Here is a 24,602-nt window from a genome sequence, read left to right on the forward strand (position 1 = left end):
AATGGTCTATTTGAGACCAGGTGATAGTTAGAGAGGAACTCGGGAGCAGTGATGGCCTCTTCAAGAGCGGACGCACCACTGCCTCCTTTCAACCAGCTGGGGAGATCCCTGATAACAGGGATATGTTGAGGATGAGCTTTCACTTCTGCAGATGCCTGGGATGCTCGGCCTGGGTTCATCCTGGCCCATAGAACCCTCACAGCACTCTGGCAAGGCATTGCTGGGGGAAATGGGCAGAGGCAGGGAAGCCGTCCTTCAGGGTAGAGTGTTCCCACTTATGGATCGTCGCCTGGGGCTGAGCTGCTCTGACGAATTGCCTAGAGCCCCCCCCCCCCCCCCACGTTCCAGTGCATCGGAAGTAGGCAGAAGGGGTGGAGAAGATGTTCCTTACGTACCTGAGGCCCCATGTCTCCAGACTCTCCCTTGATTCCTCCACTACCTGGAGATCCCTGTGGAACAAAGGAGGCAGTGAGTCAGTTTTACTGCATACAAAAAGAAAAGGCTCCTTTTGGCCCTGCAGGGCCTGAAAGCAGCAACTGCAACTAGGTTGTCAAAATGGCCAGGCAACAACACTTTGCCCACACCTGCTCCTCCAGTAAGGCCTTTGGTGCTGAATCGAAACTTTTAAAACCACCCTGGGCAGGAGAGGGTCAGCTTGGGACTCCCTGCCTTCTGAAGCCTGGCCAGTTTGGAGGTCACTGGGTGCTTGTGAAGCCCTCCTTTTCCAGGAGGAGGCCCCCGAAGGGACCCAGGGCCAGGCCTTCTGGCTTCTGTTGTTGCTGCTGAGTTTGTAAGATTTCCATGGGGAGGGTCATTGCTCCAATCCTTTTTTTTTTTTTACTTTAATTTGTTTTACTGCTCAGGGTCCCCGCCCCCCTCAATGATTTTATATGGATTTTGGGGAGTCTGTAGCTGTTGGCAGCTGCAGCTGTTTTTTGTGTTTTAATTTTTAATGAAAGTACTAAATAAGTGGACAAGAAATGAAGTAAATAAATTATTAATTAACAAGAGGCCAAAGTTGCCCTTTCAAAATAGTCATTGGTTCTGAGTCCCCCCTCAACCAATTCCCTGACAATTTCCTTCGGCTTAAATTGAAACCTCTGAAATCCACATTAAGGCCTTTGGTTAGGAGGGTACTTTATTCTTTACTGCGATGTCATTGATCTTCAGATTCTGGCAATATATGCACCCTCTGCTTTAAAAGGTTTAAAATATTATTTAAAAATACAATAATTTCCAAGAAAATGCATATTTTAAAATTAAACATGCTTTAACCAACTCTGTATTTCCTACAAACCAAGCTCTGAGAACTCCAGTCCTCATCAGCGTGTGTTCAACAAAGTCCCTATTCCCCATACAGCCAAATGAGAAAGGCTTGAGACGCTGGCCTCTTACTTACCAAGGGGCCTGGCCTTCCTGTGAGGCCCATTGGGCCGGCTGGTCCTCTCAGTGCCAGCTGCAAGAAAAGACAGAGAAATAATTCAGCTCGGTGGCATCCCAGGGTGCAAGGCAATGTCTGCTATGCCCAGTAAGCTAGAGCAGTCTCTCTCAAACTGGGGTCCTAGAACTTCTGGGGGCCTTCTAAGGATTCAGGGCCAGGTGTTTGGGGGGTGTCTACGGCTCCTGAGAACCCTTTCAGACAACCCCCTGCACAGTCAGGTGCACATAACCTGAGTCCAGGGTGGAACCGCCTGCTTACCTGCTTCTGGTCAGAGGTAAACCTTCCCTGAAGCACTGAGCAAGCTCAGTGGAAACTATTCTTCATATTATCAACTGATGAGGCTGTGCTCACTGCTGATTGGCTAGTACTTGGGACGGCATGAGGGCAATCACTCCCCAGAACATTTTTTTTTTCACATTTTAAGAATGATTTTAAATAAACAATGATCAAATGATTAAATTTGCAGCGGTTTGAGAAAAGAAGAAAATGGTGGCTAACTTGATCTGGAGGGTCAGAGAGGAGACCTGGTACTGAATTCAGAGGTCAATCTGGGAAGGAAGGCAGGGAGACAGGCAGGCAGGCTGTCAAGAGGGAATGGCCCCTTCATGCAAGGCTCCTGTCTATAGGACCCGAGCTCCTCCCAAAGATGGAAGCAGAAGCCACAGAAAACCCCAGACAGTCGTTGCACAAAAGAGAGGACAATCTGGCCAAATATGAGAGGTGCTTCAATCTGTCTTAAAACAACAGGCAGGGTTGCCTACTCCAGTCTGAGAAATTCCTGGAGTTTGGGGAGGAGCTGATGGGCTAGGGAGGCGTCCCGCCGTCCAGAGCAACCGCTTCCTCCAGGGGGAGGGACCTCTGTGGCCTGGAGAGCAGCTGTGATTCTGGGAGACCTCCTGCCCCCCCTCCCCAAGCAGCAGGCCTACTTAACACTGATGCATGGAGGCTGCGTGGGATCCAAGACATTCAGGATACCTGAAGGCTGCAGTCACATGCTGCTGACTAAACATGCTGAGGTTTGGGCTGGGAGTTGTACACTCAGCAGCACCACAACAAACTCAAACTGTGCAGCATGCTGCTATGCATGTCCCTGCAGGAAAATGTCCCATTCTGTTTGACAGGATAATGAGGCTTGTAGCTTTCGTTTTGCATCGGGTACAGAAAGTGCTGTTGAGCTGCAGCAAGCAACCCTTAGGGTGGTCAAGGCAAGAGGCATTCAGAGGTGGTTTGCCATTGCCTGCCTCTGCATAGCAACTCTGGTACTCTTGGGGTTGGTCTGTCTCCCATCCAGATACGAACCAGGCCAACCTCCTGAGCTTCTGGAGAGATCAGGCTAGGTCAGGGCTGGTTCTGCATCACCCCTGGAAAATTCTTCATCATTTTTCAATGTAGTCCCTCTCCCAGAACGGCAGATCCCACACCTCCGATGCAGAAAGGGAAGGCATTTTACATGCGGCTGCCAATTCCTGTTCCAGCAATTCCTGGAGAGGGGGGACTGGAGAGGGTGGAGCTCCATGGAGTCTGCCCTCCAAGCTGCCATTCCCTCCAGAGGAAGGAGTCTCAGTTGCCATTCCAGGAGATTTCCGGGTGCCACCTTGAAAGTGGTAACCCCAGTATTACATGCCCATGAGTCAGAGATCTTTCCTGCCTCATACAATAGAAAGGGAAAAACAATCTGGAACGACTAATGATTATTTCATATCCTTGCACAAACAGCAGAAATGCAACTAAAAACTATGTCTGTGTGACTACACACACACACACACACTAAGTAAAAAGTTATGTAGCTGGGGCAGAGTCAATGAATCGTCTGCCAGGTAATTGGGCTGTCCACATTTTATAATGTAGTTGGAACAAATTTGTTCCATTGCAAGAATTCAATACTTTAAAAGACCTGTAATTATCTGTGCTCTTTGGTAATTAAAATCCACCCATGGCTGCAAACTGGAACAGCAAAAATACTAGATTATTGACTGAACTGTATACCCATGTTTGACCGTTCCCCCATTAAAACAGCACAAAGGGGGGAAAATACAGTTTTGGTCCCAGGAGTGAAACCTAATTCGCCTGGAAATATTTAAAGTGAAAATGCACTTACTAGAGATTAGCAGGATTTGAGGCCTGATTGAAACAGGGCAGGGCCACGTAGTAAGCACAGATCTGCTTGGGAGTCCAACCTGTCCCAGTTAAAAGTCACTCAACCGGCACACCAGCTTGAATGAAGGCGGAGCCTGAGTCCCAGCACCGAAACCAGTGGGGTGCAAATGCTGAGCAGAAATGGCCCAGTGTGTACCACAGCTCCATGGGCTGCCCTACACATGGCAAATGGTGTTCAATTTGTTATCACATTTGAGTTGAGTTCCATGTTTCCTTTGACATTAGTTTTCACCAATCAGAAGCCTCCTTATGACTAGCAGCAGCAGCCGTGTCTAGCAAGGCCAGTATCGCCTGCTCTGACTGGTAGCAGCTCTCAGGCAGAGAAAGTCTTTCCCATCACCTGGCCCTTCTAACTCGAAATGCAGCTGGGGATTGAACCTGAGACACATGAAGACTCGGAGCTGCCTGATACTGAATCAGACCCCACCCCGCTCAGGGCCCACCAAGGCCAGTCCTGACTACTCAGATTGGCAGCAGCTCTCAGGGTCTAAGGCAGAGAGAGGTCTCCCACATCACCTGCTGCCTGGCCTTGCTAACTGGAGATGCTGCTGGGGATTGAACCGGGGACCTTCTGCATGCCAAACAGAGGCTCTGCCACTGAGCCACAGCCCCTCAGAACCAGTAATATCCAGCATCTATGGAAGAGATTCCCTTCTTGCTCACTACTTGGCAGCCCCAGTTTCATCTCACAGAAGAGAGAGGCCCTTTACAAATTAAGTTACAACAGCCTCGACCTAAACTGTTTTCTTGCAGGACTTCCCCTGTCTGTTCCATCTGGCCTGTAATTTCTCAAAGCGCAGGACACCCCTGCCCAAAGCGATAAGCCTGAGAGCCCCACACAAACACCGGCTTCTGCTGCCTGCCCAGGAGGGCCAATGCAGCCAGCTGGAGAATGCAGGGGGCATCTGGCACTGAGGCAAAGTCCATGGGGGTCAACGTGAAACTCCCTGCAGGACTGGGCATGGGGCCTGAGGGAACACTGGGGCAGACCCACAGAGAAGTTGTCATGATCCTAGGCCTAGGAGGCCTGCAGGCCCCAGGGAAGCCTACTTAGGAGTTACTGGGAAAAGCCTACATCTCCCAGGATCCCCTCTGATTGGGTAGCAAGGGTTTTGGAGGGAAACAGGTCCAGAGAGGGGTGGGGCCTGGGAAGAGTTTAGATAAAGGCCAAGCCCAGGAAGTGGGGAGACAGAGCTGAGGGAGAGCTGCTGTCAGGGAGAGACCCTCACCCTGTGAGGTAGGGGGAGTAGGCCCAGGCCCGACTGAGACAGTAGGGACAGTAAGTTTAGTTAGGGCATTTGTTCGTTTTACTCTTCAATGCACCTAGTCTGTTTATATTGCACTGAACTTCTCTTTTAAAACAAATCTTTTGTTGCTGTTTCCTCATGCCTATTATTTGGCCTGAACTCTGGGCCTTCTCAAGGGGAACCCTTAACCCAGAGTGGTGACCCCCTGAGTCAGACAGAAGTCCTCTCCCCAGTCGGGAGACGTCCCACCTGCTGCGCTTCGGATCCAAAGAAATCCCGAAATGGCCATCCCGAATTCTCCCCGAATTCCCCCTGGTTTCCCAACTGCCCTGGACGAAGTGCATGGAAGGAATCCTAGGCCCACCATGCTCCCTTCTCAGACTCTTCCTTCACAAGAGGAGCTGGCAACTGTTTCCATGGCAAGGAGCTCAGGGCCATGATAGGCTCGATGAGGATCCAGTCCACAGGGGCAGCGAGAGGGAGAGAGCTGCAGCTCAGCTCGACAGTTGGCTGGCCCAGCCAGAAGGGAGGCAGAGGAGGCCAGAAGGGGGAGCAGGAATACATGCCCAGAGTAAAGGATGCAAAGGGCCGGCTGTCCACGCCAATCCTGGCCGGGAGGGACTGGTGCCCAGGCTAAGCTGGGGGCTGCTGGGGGAGGGCAGGGGCTCCAGGGCCTTCTCCTTCCTTCCTGGGGCTTTGTGGTTTGGCATGGTGAAATCCTGGCCAGCCCTCTCCAGCTGTGTTGCCCTGCACAACAGTGCACACCTTGCCTGCTGAGTGCAGTGGCCCTGAGGGACAGTGAAGCAGCAGGGAAAGATGAGGAATGCAGCAAGGCCCGGGCGGTGTGGGCTCACTTACCCTGGCTTGTTGCAGGATGGCTTGAGCCTGGGATTCCTGAGCAGAGACCGCGGGGCCCTTGGAGCCCCCATCGCCACCCCCACTGAAGCGGAACTGAAAGAGAAGGATTGGCACGTCACACCTTGCGCATGGAACCCCCTCTTCCCCCCTCAACACACACACACACCCCTCCTGCCCAACCCGTTCAGCTGAGCAGTGGATTCAGGCTGAAGATCTGCTCTGAAGAAAGGGGCTGGACAGGCCAGGAGATCCAGGGACAAGCCTCTCCAAGAAGCCCCCGGCCAGTTCAGGATGGCTTCACAATCAGGTTGTTTACCACCAAACTCAGTCACCCTTTATTTGTTGAGTCACATTTTCTCTCGCCTTTCCCAAACCCATTCCAACTGGCTCACAATATTTTACAGCTAAAATAAGGAACCTCCAACAATAAAACCTGTATTAAAACAAACTGAGAAGCAGCCACAGCACTAACTGCAGGTTGCCTCAATAACAACAGCCACCTAATTTTCAGCTATCTGGATGAAATGCCCTTGGAAAGGGGGGCTCCAGCACACGAATCCCCTGTGCAGTGGTCAACGTGGTAAAGAGCCTGCCTAGCTGTCCTTGCTGGACAGGCCCCTCAGGAGACGGACTGGTGGCCCTCAGCTGGCAGGCAAGAAGGGACTGGGGTCAGAACCACACCAGCAGCTACTGGAGTCACGTCAGTGTTGGCACTGGCTGCTTAGGACAGACACTCCCACAACAGGGCAGGTAGGCAGGCTGGCCAGCAGGCAGTGTTCCCTCCAAGCTGAGTTAGTGTGAGCTAGCTCACAGATTTTTAGCCTTCAGCTCACACAATTTTGTCTCAACTCAGGAAAAATGGCCCCAGAGCAAACCAATTTATGCTGCAGCTCACAACTTTAATGCCAGCAGCCCACAAAGCAGAATTTTTGCTCACCAGAAGACTCTGCAGCTTCGAGGGATCATTGCTGGCAGGCCCCTGCATTTGGAAACAACAGGAATCCCCCAGAGGCTTTTGAGAGCAGACGTGAGCGAGTGATTGCAGCAATCCAAAGGAGAAATGGCAGGTCAGCAGGCCAAGGTCTCAGGTGGCTTCAGATGACCCCTGGCTCTGACTGGGATAACTCCTCCTCCCCACTAACAGGTAGATCTCTCTTCTGATCACTCAACAGTCTCAACCAGCATCATCTTCGTCTGCTTGGGGTTTCATTTAACAGCTTCCCTCTCATTCACTTCCCGACACTGGTGGAGGACAGAGACAGCAGCTCTCGCCTGGGGCCCATCATGGGAGAGGAAGGCCACTCCGTCCCACGCATGCAGAGGATTGGGGCCCCACTCTAGAAGGAGACAGCACAGAATCCTGCAGAATGGGGCTGCCCAAATTGAGGAAGTCAGCTGTTCCCATCTGCCCTTATTATTTTAAAGACGATGCTGGCTACTTGCTGAACCATTTCTTACACAAACAGGTCATTTTAAAAAGCCTTGCTAAATATGGATTTTGTAGCAGCAATGGCAGCCAGCAAGATGCCCTTGAAAAGTCCCAGGCAGGACACCAAGGCACTGGCTCTCCCCCATCCTTTGCCCCACCCTCCAGACAGCATTCAAGAGCAGATGTTTTGAAAATGGAGGTTCCGCTAGTGATTGACAGCCTGCTCCTTTTTTACACATTAAGCAACTTCTTTTTCCAAGTTCCCTCAATTGTCGACATCACAGCTTGTGGCGGTGAATGCTACAGGTTAATCATGTGGCCTGAGAAGTGGCATTCTCTTTCGTGGGGCTCCTGTCGATCCATTTCACAGAGGGTTAGAGATTTTCCTTGGTGAAATCCAGTCGGGAAACAATGCCTGTTCATCTGACGGCTTTCCAGTGAACAGGGTTTATTTTCAGCTACCCTGAGATGATTCACTAAGAACACCACAATTTTTGACATGACGATCGTTTCAGAAGGCAGCTGGGTTGGTTTGCAGCAGAACAGCTAAATGCAAATCCAGTAGCACTTTGGAAACCAACAAGCTTTTTGTGGTAAATGTTTTTGTCAGCCAAAGCTCTTGCGAAGGGTATGTTGACTCTCGAAGCTCAGACGCCAAGAATCCTGCTGGCCTCTCCAGGCTCCTGGACCCAGGAAGAAATTTCATCTCTCTCTCTCTCCCACAAGCCCACCCCCACAACAGCCCAAAGACAGGAAAGCCCCTCAGCCAGCTGCCAGCCTGCTTCCCAAAGGGATTCCCAAAGGAAGGCCTCTGCGCTGTTGCTTCAGGGTTTTGGTACTGACATTTAAAGCCCTGTGCGACCTGGGACTGACATATCTGAAAGGCCACCTCTCCCCATATTTACCGCAAAGGACTTTACATTCAGTTAATCACCATCTGCTGGTTGTCCCCGGCCTGAAGGACGTCCATCTTGCCTCGACTAGAACAGGCTTTTTCTGCCCTGGCTCTGGCCTGGTGGAACAGGCTTCCATTAGAGATTAGGGCCCTACCTGATTTACCACCTTTTGGTAAGGCCTGTAAAACGGAGCTGTTCCGCCAGGCCTTCGAGTGAGGCAGCGGACACCCACCGTACATCCAGCCTGCCTCCCTTGTTGCAGTATTCCACCATTTATTGGGCCTATTGGAACATCATCAGTTCCAGCTCTGTTTGCACTATGGCCTGATTAGTTGTCTTCCTCCTGAAATGGAGTAATTTTATTCTAATTTTATTGCCTATTGTTAGTATTTAAGTCTGTTGTGATCCACCCTGAGCCCACCCGTTGGATACGGCAGACTAGAAATTAACATAAACAAATAAATTAACAACAACAATTTTTGGCTGCTACATTCTAAACCAGCTGAAATTTTGGGATTGTTGTCAAAGGCAGCCCCACACAGAGAACAATACAGCAGTCCAGACACATCCTAAAAGCAGCCTAAGCTTGTAAAAAGTACTCCTTGCAACCCCCAGTCACTGGTTATCCCAGGTCATAAACACTGCCAGACAATAAGCTTGCTTTTCGAGGGGAGCACAACCCCATCCAGATGGACACAGTTCTCCCCTCCCCTGGGAATTTCCTACTGGGAGGCAGGTGAGGACCAGGGCCAGCCCGCCCACTAGGCAAACTAGGCGGTTGCCTAGGGTGCCAGGAGGATGGGGGCGACAAATTCAGCTTCCCCCCTCCCAGTGCCCCAGGCAAGTGCCTAGTTTGCCTGCCTCCACTGCCCATGCACTCACTGCTGTCACTGCCGCCGCCCATCCCCTCCTTCCCTTCCTGTCCCTCCGCCTTCCTGTCCTCTCCTGTCGCTTTCCCCCCACCCCACGATATCACAGCACGCTGCACCTGGGTCCTGCCAGCAGCAGCATGACGTGCCTTTCTCCTCCCCTGCACACACACCCGCTGCCACTACCCGCCCCTCCTTTCCTTTCCTTTCCTTTCCTTTCCTTTCCCTTCCCTACCCTACCCCCCCCCCCTGCCTGGGCACTGCTGGCCGTGGAGCACCTGCCTCTTCCTCCACCTGCGTGCCTGCCCCCTGCTGAAGCCCACCCGCCACCACTGCTGCCCACCCCCTCCTTCCCTTCCCTTCACCTCCCCCCTGGGCTCCACCAGCCATGGTGTGCTGTAATTGCGCGCGGGGGGGGGGGGGATGATGGAACAGGACATAAAGGGAAGGCAGGGGGCGGCGGAGGGTGACAGGCGCCATTGGGCTGGCACTGGTGAGGACACATCTCTGCTCTGCACAGGCAGCCAAGCCAGTGAGGTGAGGGAAAAGGGCTCCTTCCTCTTCGTGTGGGGAGTGAGACGGCATGCAGAGGAGGACAGGACTGTGCAGAATTGGGCATCTGGCAAGTCCTGCTTTCTTTACTAAAGCCTGGCAATCTTCTGCACTACTCCGCAAGGCCTTCGGGTTCTGCTAAAAACCGTGACGAGTACAGGGAACCTCCACATACAGAGGCAGCAGAGCTCCAAAGGACACATCCGGGGAAGGCCTTGGCCCCTGTGCCCTGTTTGCTAGGCCCCCGTTGTATTGAGTTGGTCACTGCATGGAAGATGGGCCCTCTTTTGTCTGGTTCGTGTCCTTGCACACCTCTTCTGTACCTATGCACTCTCCATGGGGCTTGGAGAGAAACAGCTCCAGAATAATGCTGCTACTCACCGGAAGCATCAGCATTGTTCCTGGAGGTCCTGGCAAGCCATCTGCTCCGGGAAGCCCTGATCGTCCAGGAGGTCCCTAGAAAGGAAGGAAACATACAGTACCCATTATATTCCGCAGAATCACAGAATTGGAACGGACCTCCAGAGTCATCTAGTGCAACCCCCTGCACCATGCAGGAAACTCACAAACATCTCCCCCTAAATTCACAGGATCTTCATTGCTGTCAGATGGCCATCCAGCCTCTGTTTAAAAACCTCCAAGGAAGGAGAGCCCACCACCTCCCAAAGAGGAAGTCTGTTTCACTGAGGAACCGCTCTAATGGTCAAGAAGTTCTTCCTAATGTTGAGACAGAAACTCTTGATTTAATTTCAACCTGTTGGTTCTGGTCCTACCTTCTGGGGCTACAGAAAACAATTCTGCACCATCCTCTATATGACAGCCCTTCAAGTACTTGAGAATGGTGATCGTATCACCTCTCAGCCACCTCCTCTCCAGGCTAAACATGCCCAGCTCCTTCAACCTTTCTTCATAGGACTTGGTCTCCAGACCCCTCACCATCTTTGCTGCTCTCCTCTGGATCCATTCCAGCTTGTCTATATCCTTCTTAAATTGTGGTGCCTCAAACTGAACACAATACTCTAGATAAGGTCTATCCAGAGCTGAGTAAAGTGATACAATCACTTTACAATGCCAGGGGTGTCAAACATACAGCCCGGGGGCCGAATCAGGTCCCCAGAGAGCTCCTATCAGGCCCCCAAGCAACTGGCTGTCATCTGTTTCCTTCTTCCTCTCTCTTACTTCCTCCTTCTGCATCACACCTTGCTTTGCCATGCTTGCTCAATTGCAGAGGAGCTACAGAGCAAAGCCTCTATTTTCTCCATTGGCTGAGGCTCCTCCCTTGGGGAGAAAGGAGGGAGGGAGAGCTTGCTTTGCCAGGCTCTCTCAGTTGCACAGCAGAGCTACTGAGGCAAGCTTCTCATCCTTCTATTGGCTGAGGCTCCTCCCCCTCCTAGTCCCCTGGAGAAGGAAGGAAAGAGCCAGAGCTTCCTTTGCCCAATTCCCTGGATTGCACAGGTGAGATGCAAAGAAAGTGCCTTTAAGACTGAGTGCTAGTATTTTAAGTATTTTTTATTTTAAGCTTTTAAAAAACCTTTGTGTCCGTGTCCTTTCTAAAGTTTATATCTCTGCTAATTGGCATCCATTTTATGACACACATGGCCCAGCCTGACAAGGTCTCATTTATGTCAGATCCAGCCCTCGTAAAAAATGAATCTGACACCCCTGCTTTACAAGATCTGGACACTATACTTCAGTTGATAGAGCCTAAAATCACACTTGCCTTTTAGCCACCGCATCACACTGCTGGCTCATGTTCAGTGTACAGCCCATTAAACCTCCTAGATCCTTTTTGCACAGCTACTGCCAAGATAATTCTCCCATATCCTATAATGATGCATTGGATTTTTTTTCTACCTAACTGCAGAACTTTACATTTATTCCTCTTGAAATTCATTTTATTTGTTTTAGCTCCATTTTCCAGCCTTGGCTGGACGCATATCCTGGCCGATGAGCCATCCCAGCGGAAAGTTGACAGCCTTTCTGTGATACAAGTTCATCACAAATAGGAGTTTCATCACAAGTCGGCTTGTCACAAGTTTAGGCTTGTCACAAGTTTAGGCCTGGTTCTTGAGCTGAGGGCTATGTGATCGCAGCTGCAATGAACCCCCCACAAACTTCCAGGTGGTAGTGAAACATCAGCTCTCTAATGATTCCAGCATATTAAGGCTAAACATAAGACTGAAGACTAGGCCACAGGACCAACTATATATACACGTCAGGGTTCCCGCGCAAACACTCTATTGGTCCATTCAAACCAGTAGGGGGCCCCTGATTGGAGCGTGGCAGCAGGAATTAGGATCCTGCTGCCCATTGTTCCCAAGTCCCCAAGCTCTGGTCTGGCACCAATGAGCCTGGCAGGAACACCCCCTTCAGTTCTCCCTTGAGTCCACATCCATAACATCCCTCCCCTCCTAGTTCACAAGCCTTGACACACAGAGTCCTTTAAGTAAGTAGGCCTGCAGTGCTCCCATGTTGGCTGCCTGGGTGGTGGTGCGGCCGCAACTTCGGGCGCAATGAGTGGAGGGGTCGGTGACACTGGGACTTCTGCTGGCGGTTCGATGTCTCTGGATGCCTCAGGCTCTGGTGGAAGGTCAGGGGTCAGAATCGCTGTTGTGGCTGGTTTGAGGGCTGTTGGAGCCACAGCAGCCTGGCGGGTTCCTGTGGCCATCGTCTCCCTCAATCTCGTCCCCAGGTGCCTCATGTGACCGCAACTGGTGAATGTGCCACCACATTGTGAACCCACCCTCAGAGGTAACCTCATACATGACCAATCCTAGCACCTGGGAGACTCGGGCCAGAAGCCATGCGGGACCTCCCCCCCCCCCCCGCAAAGTTCTTTGCATATACCAAATCCCCTGGGTGCTTGGACCGTGTCTGGCACCTCTTGCAGTTCTGGGGCTTGATCGGGGTGCATGCGGTCAAGACACGTTGACATTCGCCGGCCCATAAGGAGCTCGGCTGGGCAGTGACTGGTGGTTGTGCATGGGATACTATACTGGGCCAGCAGGAACACTGCAAGGCGGGACTCCCAACCCCCTGGATGATGCGGCGAAGCGACTCTTTGGTGGACCACACCATCTTTTCCACTTGGCCGTTAGTGGCTGGGTGGAAGGGGGTTGACCTGATGTGCTGGATCAAGTTCCAGCCACAGAAGTCCTGGAATTCTCCTGTGAAGGCCGTCTGAGACGAGGGTGTCCAGCAGCCTGTGGGTGTCCAGCAGCCTGTGGAGGGTCACAATGGTGGCTCGGGAGGAGGTGGACGCCACGGAGACTACCTTGAGCCATTTCGAGTAGGAGTCCACTACAAAGAAAAATATCTGACCTTGGAAGGCCCCGCAAAATCCAGGTGCAGGCGGGACCAAGTGTTACGGGTGGACTCCCACTGTTGGGCTGGGGTTCTGGGCAGTGCCGGCTGGGTCTCCTGGTAGGGTTGGCACCTTGCTACCCAAGACTCGATGGCGTTGTCAATCCCAGGCCACCAAACATAGCTGCGGGCTAAGGCCTTCATCCACATGGGTGGGTGTCGTGCAGCGCAATGAGGACTCTCTGCTGTAGGACCGGGGCACCACCACCCTTTCTCCCCACAACAAGCAGCCCTTGTGCACCGACAGTTCGTCCCGGTGGGAGGTGAGTGCGGCAAACTCCAGGCCCACCTGGCCCATGGCCCATGCCCTCCACACCCAGTTCAAAACTCTGGAGAGGATTTTATCCCTAGCCGAACAGTGAGTTATGTCCTTTGCATGTACCAGCTGGTCCAGCAGGGATTCTAGTAGCATTACCTGGTGTGCAGGGGCTGGATCCGTGTCCCCAGGGCAGAGGCAGCTGACTCAAAGCGTCCTCATGGCCCATTGCTTTCCTCGGGAGGTACTGAAGGTCATACTGGTACCCCGTGAGAAAAATGGACCATCTTAAGACCTGGGGTGACAACATCTTGGGCATCTGGCAGTCAGGGGCGAAGAGGCCTAAGAGGGGCTTATGATCCATGTGTATGGTGAAGGGCCGGCCATAAAATAATCATGAAATTTCTTCAACCCCGCTACAGTAGCCAGGCCCTCCTTGTCTATTTGCACGTAATTGCGCTCCGGCTTTTTTTTTTGTAAAACAAATTTTATTTTTTGCAACATATTGAAATATATTTAAACATATACTTTAAGATGTTAACCAATACATTACAACTTTCCTCCTCCCCCTAACCCTCAGTTTCTTGACCTCCGCCGGTGCTTAAAGTAATTTTTTTTTAAAAAAGGTAAAATTCACAATTATAGAATCTTCACTTACATTTCCAGTTATCTTAACACCAAATAAACCAAGACTAATAATTATTAAAATTAACCTATTTTTCTCATAATCTAACCACCTATAAAATTGCATATCAGATCAGAAAACCATATCAACAACTTTATCTTCCCATTAAAAGTTCATGTAATATTATCAAAGACCACTAAGTATCTCTTAACTTTCCATTGTTTTTCAACATATTCTTGAAATTTCTTCCAATCATCCTTAATTTTTTCTGAATTACAGTCTTTTAAGATTCTAGTAAGTTTATCCATTTCACTCCAATGTAACACTTTTAAGATCCAGTCCCATTTCTCTGGTGTTTTATTTTGCTTCCACATTTGTGCATATAATGTCCTTGCAGCTGAAAGCAAGTACAACAAAGTTCTATCTTGTTTCAGAAAACTTTCCATTTGTAATCCTACCAGAACGATATCTGGTGCTCTCTTGATGTCATAACCCAAACTTTTTGAGGTCTCTTATTGAATCATTTGCCAACACTTCATGTTTTTTACACTTTCAACACCTATCTGAGATTTGATTGTTCATTTTTGCTAATTTCTTAGGTGTCATATATCTAATTTCTTAGGTGTCATATATCTATACATCATTTTGAAACAGTTCTCTTTTATGTTGTAAAACGTTGATATTTCCATAGAGTGTTCCCATGTCTCCATTTGTATTTCTTTGTTCATACTTATTGCCCATTTTATCATTTGAGGTTTCACTACTTCCTCCTCTGTAGACCATTTCAATAGCAACTTATAAGTCCTTGAAATCAATTTTTCATTCTCACCCAACAGCATTTTTTCCAGTTCTGTTTGATCTTGTCTTATTCCTGTATTCCTAATAGCCTGCTCCACCTAGCTTTTGATTTGTTGCAATTGGTACCAATTAAATTTGTCCTGCAATTCTTCCACCGATTTCAGTTCCACCTTGCCTCCCTGTATTTTTAGCAGTTGTTTATATGATAACCATTTATCTTCCTGTGGATCTGACGATAACTTTATGACTTCTGTTGGCACAATCCATAGTGGTTTTCTCTCATCACCATATTTATTATATTTTTTCCAAGTATTGAACAAGTTTCTTCTTATGTAATGATGTGAGAAAAAACCATCCATCTTCTCCTTCCCATAATACATATAAGCATGCCAACCAAAAACATTCCCATGGCCTTCTAATGCCAATAATTTCCTGTTAAGTAAAGTTATCCAGTCCTTAATCCATACCAAACAAACAGCATCATGGTATAATTTAAAATCAGGCAACTGGAAGCCACCCCTTTCTTTCACATCCATCAGAATTTTCATTTTAATTCTTGGTTTTTTACCCGCCCACACAAATTCTGAAACCTTTTTTTCCCAATAATTAAAATGTTTAATGTCTTTCACTATTGGAATTGTTTGAAAGAGAAACATCATTCTTGGTAGAACATTCATTTTGATTGCAGAGATCCCACCCAGCATAGACAAATTCAACTTATTCCACTTTAACGCCAAAGCTTTTCATAATTGTTTTTATAAAAATCAATATTTCTCATCGTAATCTAGATATTTTACTTTCGAGGTAACTTCACATCCAGTTACGCTTTGTAGTTCTTTCTGTTTGCTTAATGACAGATTCTTGCTTAGAATTTTCGATTTTTTTTTATTTATATAGAAGCCCGCCAACTCTCCATACTCTTTAATTTACTTAACAACAATGGTGTCACCTGTAATGGATTTTCATTAATAAATATCACATCATCTGCAAATGTCCTATATTTGTAAGAAAAACCTTTCATTTTCAGCCCCTCTATTTCTTTATCCTCTTTGATTTGCATCAGCAAAATCTCCAAAGTCATTATAAATAGCAACGGAGACCTTGCCTTGTACCTTTACTAATTATCATTTGTTTTGTCAAATCTGCATTCACACAAAGTTTTGCTTTTTGTTCTGTATAAATTGCTATAACCATCTTATAAAATCAATTCCCAATTTCAATTTTTCCATCACAGCAAACATAAAGTCCCAGTTAAGACTGTCAAAAGCTTTCTCTGCATCAGCAAAAAATAATGCTACCTCTTTTTCTGGCTGCTTTTCGTAATATTCTACAATATCTATTACTGTTCTGATATTGTCTCTTATTTGCCTTCTGAGGAGAAAACCTGCTTGCTCCTCCTGAATAAAAGTGTTCAAATGCTGTTTGAGTCAATCATGCCAGTATCCTAGCAAATATTTTATACTCATTATTGAGTAATGAAATCGGTCTATAATTTTTAACACACGTGGCATCTCTGTCTTCCTTTGGTATCAACGAAACAACTGCTTCTTTCCATGTACTTGGCACTTTCCCTTCTTGTCTAATAATATTCATCAACTTTTGGAGCTTTGGTACTAATGCGTCTGCCAGGACTTTGTAAAATTTTGCTGAAAAGCCATCAGGACCCGGTGCTTTACCTAATTTCATTGAACTAATTGCTGCTTCTATTTCAACTTTTTCAATTGGTTCATTTAAAACTTCTTCCATGGTTTCTGTTAAAGGCTTTACTTTTACTTTCTGCAGGTATGCTTCTGTTTTCTCTTTATCTACTTGTTGGCCTTTAAATAGTTTAGCATAGTATTTGTAAAATTCCCTTTTTATTCCTGCTTGATCCACAATCCCTTTTCCTTCAACTATAATTTTGTTTATAATTTTATTCTTCCCTTTTTTCTTTATTTGCCACGCCAAGTATTTCCTGGGTTTGTTAGCTCCCTCAAAATATTTCTGCTGCAATCGTTTTAGGTTCCATTCCATCTCCTTATTCAATAGGTGCTTCAATTGGCTCTGTAAAATTGTAATCTGCAAAATTTTCTTTTCCCCCGGTCTCTTTCTTAATTCTCTTTCTTTTTTGCCTATTTCTTTTTGTAAATCCACCATTTGTTTTTCCTTGTCTCTTCTATCTTTATTATTCAATGTAATTAAGATTCCTCTCATTACAGCTTTATACGTGCCCGATACAGTCTGGTATTGAATGTCCTGATTTTCATTCATTTGGAAGAAAGCGTTGGTTTCTTTTTCAAGAGATGCCACCATTTCTGCGTTCTGCAATAAGTCTTCATTTAATCTCCATCTCCTCACCTTTTTCCTGACTTTTGCCAACCACAATAATGGATTATGGTCTGCACCTATTTTCGGAAGAATCTCTATTTTGTTAGTAATAAGTCCCAAGTCTTTGGTGGTCCATAACATGTCAATTCTTAAGAAGGAGTTATGCCTTGCTGAAAAGAAGGTGTAACACACATTAGGATTAAACTTTCTCCATACATCCTCCAAACCTTCTTGTTTTATTAGTTCAAAAAATTACTTTGGTAACTTGCCGTCTGTATTTTTTCCCCCGGATCTGTCCAAAGAATTTTTAATGGTTCCATTAAAATCTCCCATTAACATTATCTGGTCATATGACTTCCGGTCTGAGCTGACGGCAGAGCTGCAGCCCTCTAAATAAGGGGGATTTTTTTCCCCTTTGTTTAGGGCAGAAAGACCCTTTCGGGGGCCCTGCCCACTAATCTCAGCTAGAGATTAGACAAAGATGACGCCTAAACTCCTTTAGTTGTTGATCTCAGCTGAAATTAGGTGGATGAAGCCGCCTTTTTTTGAGCTTTGAGATCCGACGTTGGGGGAGCGTCTTCCATCATCTACAAAGGATTAAAAAGCCATTAAATTGACCTAAGCCTGTCGGAACCCAGGCACTTCAAGGACTGATTTATAACTGCAAGATAACTAACTAAGAAGCTGAAGTGAAAGAGCATAAGCTGACAAGGTACCGTTATTCAATGTTTCTGCTCCTGAGACTCTTTAAGCCAATCTGAATAGCCTTGAAAATTAAAAATAAATAGAAGTGAAGCGAAATAGAAGGAGATAACTGCCTGCTAAATTTGGACTCTTGGAAACTAAAGACTTAAATAGAATTTGTAAAAGAAGGAAATTATTATACATTCCTGAGGTCTATGACGCAGGCTCTTCTGTTCAACACTCCACGTTCTTATCAGCAAATTGCAAAAGCTGCGATATTTGAAAGACGGGAACTGAGCAATCTGAACTGGGAAGTAAAACCTACTGGCCAATGAGGTGAAGCCTACAAGGATTACAAAGCTGTTACACTTGAACCAGGAAGGAATTAAAACCAAGATCAAAGAAGGACCTCTCTAAGACTGTGTGTAACCATAGACAAAGAACGATTGCCATTTTAAAAGGGGGGGAAACAGCCAAATTTGTTGAAAATCAATATCTCAGCCCAGGAAGATGGGAGGAAGATGAAATTAGCTTTATTTTAAACAGCATACTCTAAGCTATTGGACTTGGTGTTGAATTTTAATTTGGAGACCTTTTTAGGTTTGGTGAGTTTTTTATGTCAGAAGAGAGAGTAACCCGATCAAGGGCTCATTCTTTTGGCAAGCTGCAAAGCCAATTTGATGCATTAGAAACCAAGATGATGAAAGGAATGGATAAAATGTTACTGGCCCTTAAAAAAGAACTGAAAAAAGATATTGGTGACCTTAGGAAAGATATTGAGGGCTTTAAAGATGAACTGGGAAACAGAGTCAAACAAGTTGAAGAGAAAGTGGATATACAAGCTTCTACTTTGTTAAAACTTCAAGAAAGGGTTACAATCCACGACTGCAGATGGATGGAAACACAAGTGCGTCTGAGAGGACTGCCTGAAAGAGAGGAAACAGATTTAATGGACTACATGGTGAAAATCATTGCTGAATACTTAGAAGAAGATCCTGACAAATTTAGAAGTATGCTGGACAGTGTCTATAGAGTCAACTCATCATATGCAAAAAACAAAGGCCTACCCAGAGATATCGTTGTGAAACTAAGGTCCCAGGATATAGCAGGAAAAATCATAAATAAAGGCTTTCAAAAAAGCTTGGATAATAGAAGGGACCAGAGTTAAAATAATGAAAGAACTACCAAGACAAGTGATTAATGACAGGAAGAAATATAAGAGACTAACAGAGAAATTGCGGGCAGAGGGAACAAGATACAGATGGATACTACCTGAGGGTCTTGGCTTTGAACAAAATGGAAGAAGGATTACAATAAAGAATGAACAAGAGATGTATAGCTTTTTTGAGGAGAATAAAGACTCTGCACCATAATGGAGTACAAATTACTATCTTGGAACATAAATGGACTAAATTCACCACAAAAAAGAAAAGCAACATTTCATTGGATTAAAAAACAAAAATGTAATATAATTTGTCTACAGGAAGTTCATATACAACAAAAAGACTGTAAATATTTGAAGAACAGAAATTTGGGATTGGAATTCTTTTCATTGGCAGAACAAAAGAAAAGAGGGGTAGTCTTTTATATTAAAGAACAATTAGAACCAAAACTGATACTCAAAGATAAAGAAGGAAGATATATTGCAGTAGAAGTGACAATGGAGGCAAAAAACCCCTTGTTACTTGGATTGTACGCGCCTAATGGAGCAAAAGACAAGTTCTTTAAAAACATCAACCGACAGTTGGATGAAATGTCGTACGACCAGATTTTGATGATGGGAGATTTTAATGGGACAATACAAAATAATATTGATAGATCAAGCCAAAAGAAAAAAGACAAGGAAGGAAAATTACCAAATTCTTTTTTTGAGTTAGTTAAACAAGAAAATTTGGAAGATATTTGGAGAAAATTTAATCCTGAAGTAAAAGACTATACCTTCTTCTCAGCAAGACATAATTCTTTTTCTAGAATAGATATGTTATGGGGTTCCAAAAACTTGGGCCTCATGACTAAAAAAGTAGAGATTCTACCAAAGGTTTTTGCAGATCACAACCCAATTTGTTGGACTACAAAATTGCAAAGAAAAACAAGAAGATGGAGAATTAATGAGGATTTACTACAAGATAAAGACATTGTGGCATTTTTAGAGAAGGAAACTGCAGCGTTTTTCCAAATAAATGAAACTGAGGATGTAGAATTTCAAAGAGTTTGGGACACTTACAAAGCAGTAATGAGAAGAATACTAATTACATTGAATAATAAAGATAAGAAGGCCAAAGAAGAACGGTTGCTAGCTTTACAAAATGAAATAAATAAAAAAGAGGGGGAATTGAAAAAAAGACCAGGAAAAAAGAAGTTAATAAAAGAAATTACAATATTACAATCTCAAGTAAGACATTTGCTGAACAAAGAATTAGAATGGAATTTTAAAAGTTTACAACAGAAATCATTTGAGGGTGCGAATAAACCTGGGAAGTACCTAGCCTGGCAGTTGAAAAAAAAGAAAGAAAATAAAATCATCAATAAAATTATGGTGAATGGAAAAGAAATAGTAGATCAAGACAGAATCAAAAGAGAATTTTTTAAATATTATGCAAAATTATTCAAAGGTGTGACAATTAGAAAAGAAAAAAATGGAAGAGTATTTATGAAATATCCAAATAGCGCCCCTGACTGAGTATATGAAAAAGATTTTAAATGATCCAATTGAAAAGATCGAAATTGAAGCAGCAATAAAAGCAATGAAAGAAGGTAAGGCTCCTGGGCCAGATGGATTTACATCTAAATTTTAGAAAACCCTCAAAGATGAGATAACACCCAAACTGCAGAAACTGATCAATATAATAAGAGAAAAAGGGATAATTCCAAATACATGGAAAGAAGCTGTAATTTCGTTGATCCCCAAAGAAGATAAAGATGTCACAAATGTAAAGAATTATAGACCAATTTCATTATTAAATAACGACTACAAGATCTACACAAGAATTCTGGCAGAACGATTGAAGCAATATCTGATAAACTTTATAAAAAAAGATCAAGCTGGATTTCTTCCTAAAAGGCAAATAAGAGACAATGTAAGAGCTGTCATCAATGTTGTGAAATATTATGAAAAGCATCCAGAAAAAGAAGCAGCTTTATTTTTTGTAGATGCGGAAAAAGCCTTTGACAATTTGAATTGGGACTTTATGTTTGCAGTTGTGGAGAAACGCCATTTTAGTCAGTGGTGGTGCTTCATTTGGCAGGGGTCAGTAAATCCCTCAGCAGGCTTTGTAGCCTTCCCCTCACTCCCCCCCTCCCTTCCAGAGCCAAACCAACAACGCTAGGGGGAAAATCTCCTAGAGAGGCAGGAAGTGCTGTTGTTCCTTGCATGTGTTAGGCAGGAAGAGAAGGCAGATTTGAACTGGGGAGGGCCCAGGCAGGCAGACTAAGTAAGTAATTCACAAGACAGGGCAAGTTTAGATCAGGGCCAGCAGGACGCGTTTATAACACATTTTGTTTGTCAGGCTGTTTGCTGTGCGTGTGCTGTGCTGTGCTAACTTTTTAAACGCAACTGTTTTTGTTTTGTTTTTCTTTTCCTATCATTTTTACTGTTTAAATAAATGTTTTTTCTGTGTTAAATACTGGCAGTCAATCTCTGTACCACCTAGATCCCCAGACCGCTTTAGACCACGCTGTTTTTAGGAAGGGGCCCCAGGGAAGGGGGAAGGCATGCAGTTGGATAAGGTGCCAATCCTCCAGGGGTGCCCCAAAGAAGTGCTGAGGTCTCTGTGAAACCCAAGTACAGGGTGGCAGAGGACCTGGAGGCCTAGCCTCACAGCTGGAGAGGGGGATTGGGAGTCCTGTTCCTCTCAATCTGAACCCCGGGACTGAGCAGGTGGTGGCAGCAAGCCCAAGGGGCAGGAGGAGAAATAGCTCCCTCCAGGAGTTGGCGACTCAATAGGGAGCTGACGGGACCGGGTCTGAAGGCAGAATCGGGCCGGTTCCGCCACACTTGGCGGCAGCGGTGGGATAAGAACAAACAGAGAACTTGATTGGCCAGGCATTTTTGTTTTTTGATACGTGCAAGCACCCAGAGGAAGCAACAGTGGTTTTGTTTTATTTTCGGGTCAACTGGAGTAGGGAAAGTTTAGCTAGTTAGGATGGAGCGTGCTAAGATGCGGGAAATCCTGAAGATGACAAAGCCACAGCTCCAGGAAGAGTGTGCAAAGCACAAGCTGGAGTGTGACAACATGACTGTAGTAGATATGAAAGACCTCCTTTTGGAGTATCATCAGCATGCAGGGGCACTTGCAAAAGTGGCCCCCACCCAGTCAGAAGCAATCTTGCGGCTACAGTTGGAACTGGAGAGAATGCGTATCGAGGCGGACCGAGACCGCAGACAGGAGGAACGAGAGAGAGAGGAAAGACAAGCAGAGAGGGAGCTGAGACAAGCTGAGATCCGCAGAGAGGAGGAACGAGAGAGAGAGGAAAGACAAGCAGAGAGGGAGCTGAGACAAGCTGAGCTCCGTAGACAGGAGAAAAAAGAGAGAGCTGAGATCCGCAGACGGGAGCGGGAAGAGCAACGTCGCCATGAGCTTGAGGTGCTACGTATGGAAGCTGAACTAAGCAAAGAGATCCAAGTCACCCCCAAGGACTTTGCAGTGTACCAAGAGGGAGAAGACCCCTCCATATACCTCTCCAACTTTGAGAGGGCAGCCAAACAGTGGGGGATTGCAGAGGAAGACTATATGTCTTACCTCTGTAGCAACCTGACTGGAGAACTTTCAGCCATCTATTACAGCATGCCTAGGGAAGATGGGGGGATAACTTTTGCAGGCTATAAAGCCACTGTGTTTAAAAGGTTTAAACTGGGGCCAGACCACTCCCGAAAGCAGTTCAGGGGTTTGGCTCCACAAGAAGGTAAATCCTATTCTGAATGTGGGGTAATGAAGGAACAAACAGTTCCAGTGTTATTGGGCCGGGATTTGTTGGTTGGCCAGTACTCTATCAATGCTGTAACCCGCAGCCAGACCCTCAGAGGAAAGTGGGAGGAGGAAGGCAACTTTAGGGAAGCCACCTCACCACCAACCAGGGAGGGGGAAATAGCCCAGGTTACTGAGGACGAAGAGAGGGCAGTCACCCGGGAGGGGGAGGACCAGCCTATCTCAAGCCCTGGAGTAGGGTGTTCCCAAGGGGAAGAGGGGTGTAGCTTTCCCCAAGTGCAGCAAGAGGCTGTCGATGTTCCTAGCAAGGAAAGGAACCTGTCTAGCATAAAGGATGTGCATGCTGAAGAGACCGAGGTGGAGAGTGGAGATTTCACAGGAGGTTCTGAGAGCAGCAAGGCTAATGTGGGCTCAGAGGAGCACATAGTTGAAGGCTTCGGGGGACGGGAGCGGTTCCAGAAGGGGGTCCGGAGTGGCCTTAGGTTGGAACCGGTTCACCAAGTAGCTGTGGATCAGGAAGTGGGATCGTCCGAGACACTCTCAAAACAGGTCGTCTTGAAGCAGGGCAGACAGGAATCCTGGGAAGCTGTGGGACCTTCCAGGCAGGAAGGGGGTCAGTTGGGTAGTGCTGAAAAACCAACCGAGGGGACCGAGAACCCAAGCCAAACCCTCAGGGGAAGGTGGGGGGAGGAAGGCAACTTTAGGGAAGCCACCTCACCACCAACCAGGGAGGGGGAGGACCAGCCTGTCTCAAGCCCTGCAGGAGGGTGTGCCCAATGGGAAGAGGGGTGCCAAGTTCCGCAAGGGCAGCAGGATGCCGTGGAGCCTTCCAGGCAGGAAGGAGCTCAGTTGGCTGACACTGAAAAACCAACTGAGGGGGCGGAGAACCCAGATCAAATGTTGGCTGGGTGTTCTGGAAACAGTGGGACTAGGGGTGGCTTGAAGGAACAGATGATAGGAAGTCTGGGGCAGCCAGAACTGTTCCTGTCTGAGGTTCAAAGTGACCCTAGGCTGGAAACACTGTGTGAGGTGGCAAGGGACCAGAAAGTGGAGTTCTCAGAAGCTGAGACAGGGGATAGGGTGATGGATTTCCTGCCCCTTCATACTGGTGAACGGAAAGTGGAATGGGAGGGACCCCATATGATTGTGGATGACCTGGACGATGCTACTTATGTGGTGGCTAGAGAGAAGACAGGAAAGGCAGTTAAAGTGGTACAGGTGAATATGCCACAGCCATTCTCTGCGAGGTCCATGGTGTTGCATAGAGGTAGGAAGGAAGGAGACAAAAAGAAGCTGGGACAGCAATTGTTTGAAGCCCCAGAGGTGGTTTTCTGGGAGGACAGAGTGGACAGAGGGAATATTCCACCAATGAGGGATAAAGAAGAAGCAACTGTGTGGGAACTGGGCAGTTTCCAACCTCATATGTGGGGCCAGGGATTCCCTCCTTTGAGGGACCACTCACCCCAGCAACAGCAGCAACGAAGGGAGAGCACCAAACTGCAGAGGTGGTCCTGGGAGATGGAGGAGTACATCTTAGACTGGACATTCCTTCTGAATGCAGCAATACGACTTGTTGTCCAGAAGGGACATGGGCACCTAGGGTGCTGGACTTTGTGTATTATTGGAGACATACCTGAATGTTTGTGTAATATTTTGGTTAATGGGTTTCTCCTTGTTTGATTGGATTCTGCTACGGGGTCACCTCTGTAGGAGGCAACCCCTCCGGCTCAGAATTTGAGGAGGGGGAAGTGTGGAGAAACGCCATTTTAGTCAGTGGTGGTGCTTCATTTGGCAGGGGTCAGTAAATCCCTCAGCAGGCTTTGTAGCCTTCCCCTCACTCCCCCCCTCCCTTCCAGAGCCAAACCAACAACGCTAGGGGGAAAATCTCCTAGAGAGGCAGGAAGTGCTGTTGTTCCTTGCATGTGTTAGGCAGGAAGAGAAGGCAGATTTGAACTGGGGCTCGAGCGAGCATGTGGTGAGCAATGGAGGCTCCTGCCTGGGAGGGCCCAGGCAGGCAGACTAAGTAAGTAATTCACAAGACAGGGCAAGTTTAGATCAGGGCCAGCAGGACGCGTTTATAACACATTTTGTTTGTCAGGCTATTTGCTGTGCGTGTGCTGTGCTGTGCTAACTTTTTAAACGCAACTGTTTTTGTTTTGTTTTTCTTTTCCTATCATTTTTACTGTTTAAATAAA

At 46.8% G+C, this 24,602-nt stretch overlaps 1 protein-coding gene across 1 annotated transcript in view; it reads right to left on the reverse strand.

Annotated features, from left to right (window-relative positions):
• COL5A1 (collagen type V alpha 1 chain) overlaps positions 1–24,602 on the reverse strand; it is a 451,358-nt gene that overhangs the window by 146,146 nt on the left and 280,610 nt on the right. The window contains exons 12-15 of the mRNA XM_060250656.1: positions 9,831–9,905; positions 5,704–5,796; positions 1,400–1,456; positions 396–449 (exon numbers count right to left, since the gene is read on the reverse strand). Of these exons, the coding sequence (XP_060106639.1) occupies positions 396–449; positions 1,400–1,456; positions 5,704–5,796; positions 9,831–9,905 (279 nt within the window). The remainder of the gene's footprint in view (positions 1–395; positions 450–1,399; positions 1,457–5,703; positions 5,797–9,830; positions 9,906–24,602) is intronic.

This window comes from Heteronotia binoei, chromosome 12, assembly GCF_032191835.1.
Source record: "Heteronotia binoei isolate CCM8104 ecotype False Entrance Well chromosome 12, APGP_CSIRO_Hbin_v1, whole genome shotgun sequence".
Taxonomy (NCBI): Eukaryota; Metazoa; Chordata; class Lepidosauria; order Squamata; family Gekkonidae; genus Heteronotia; species Heteronotia binoei.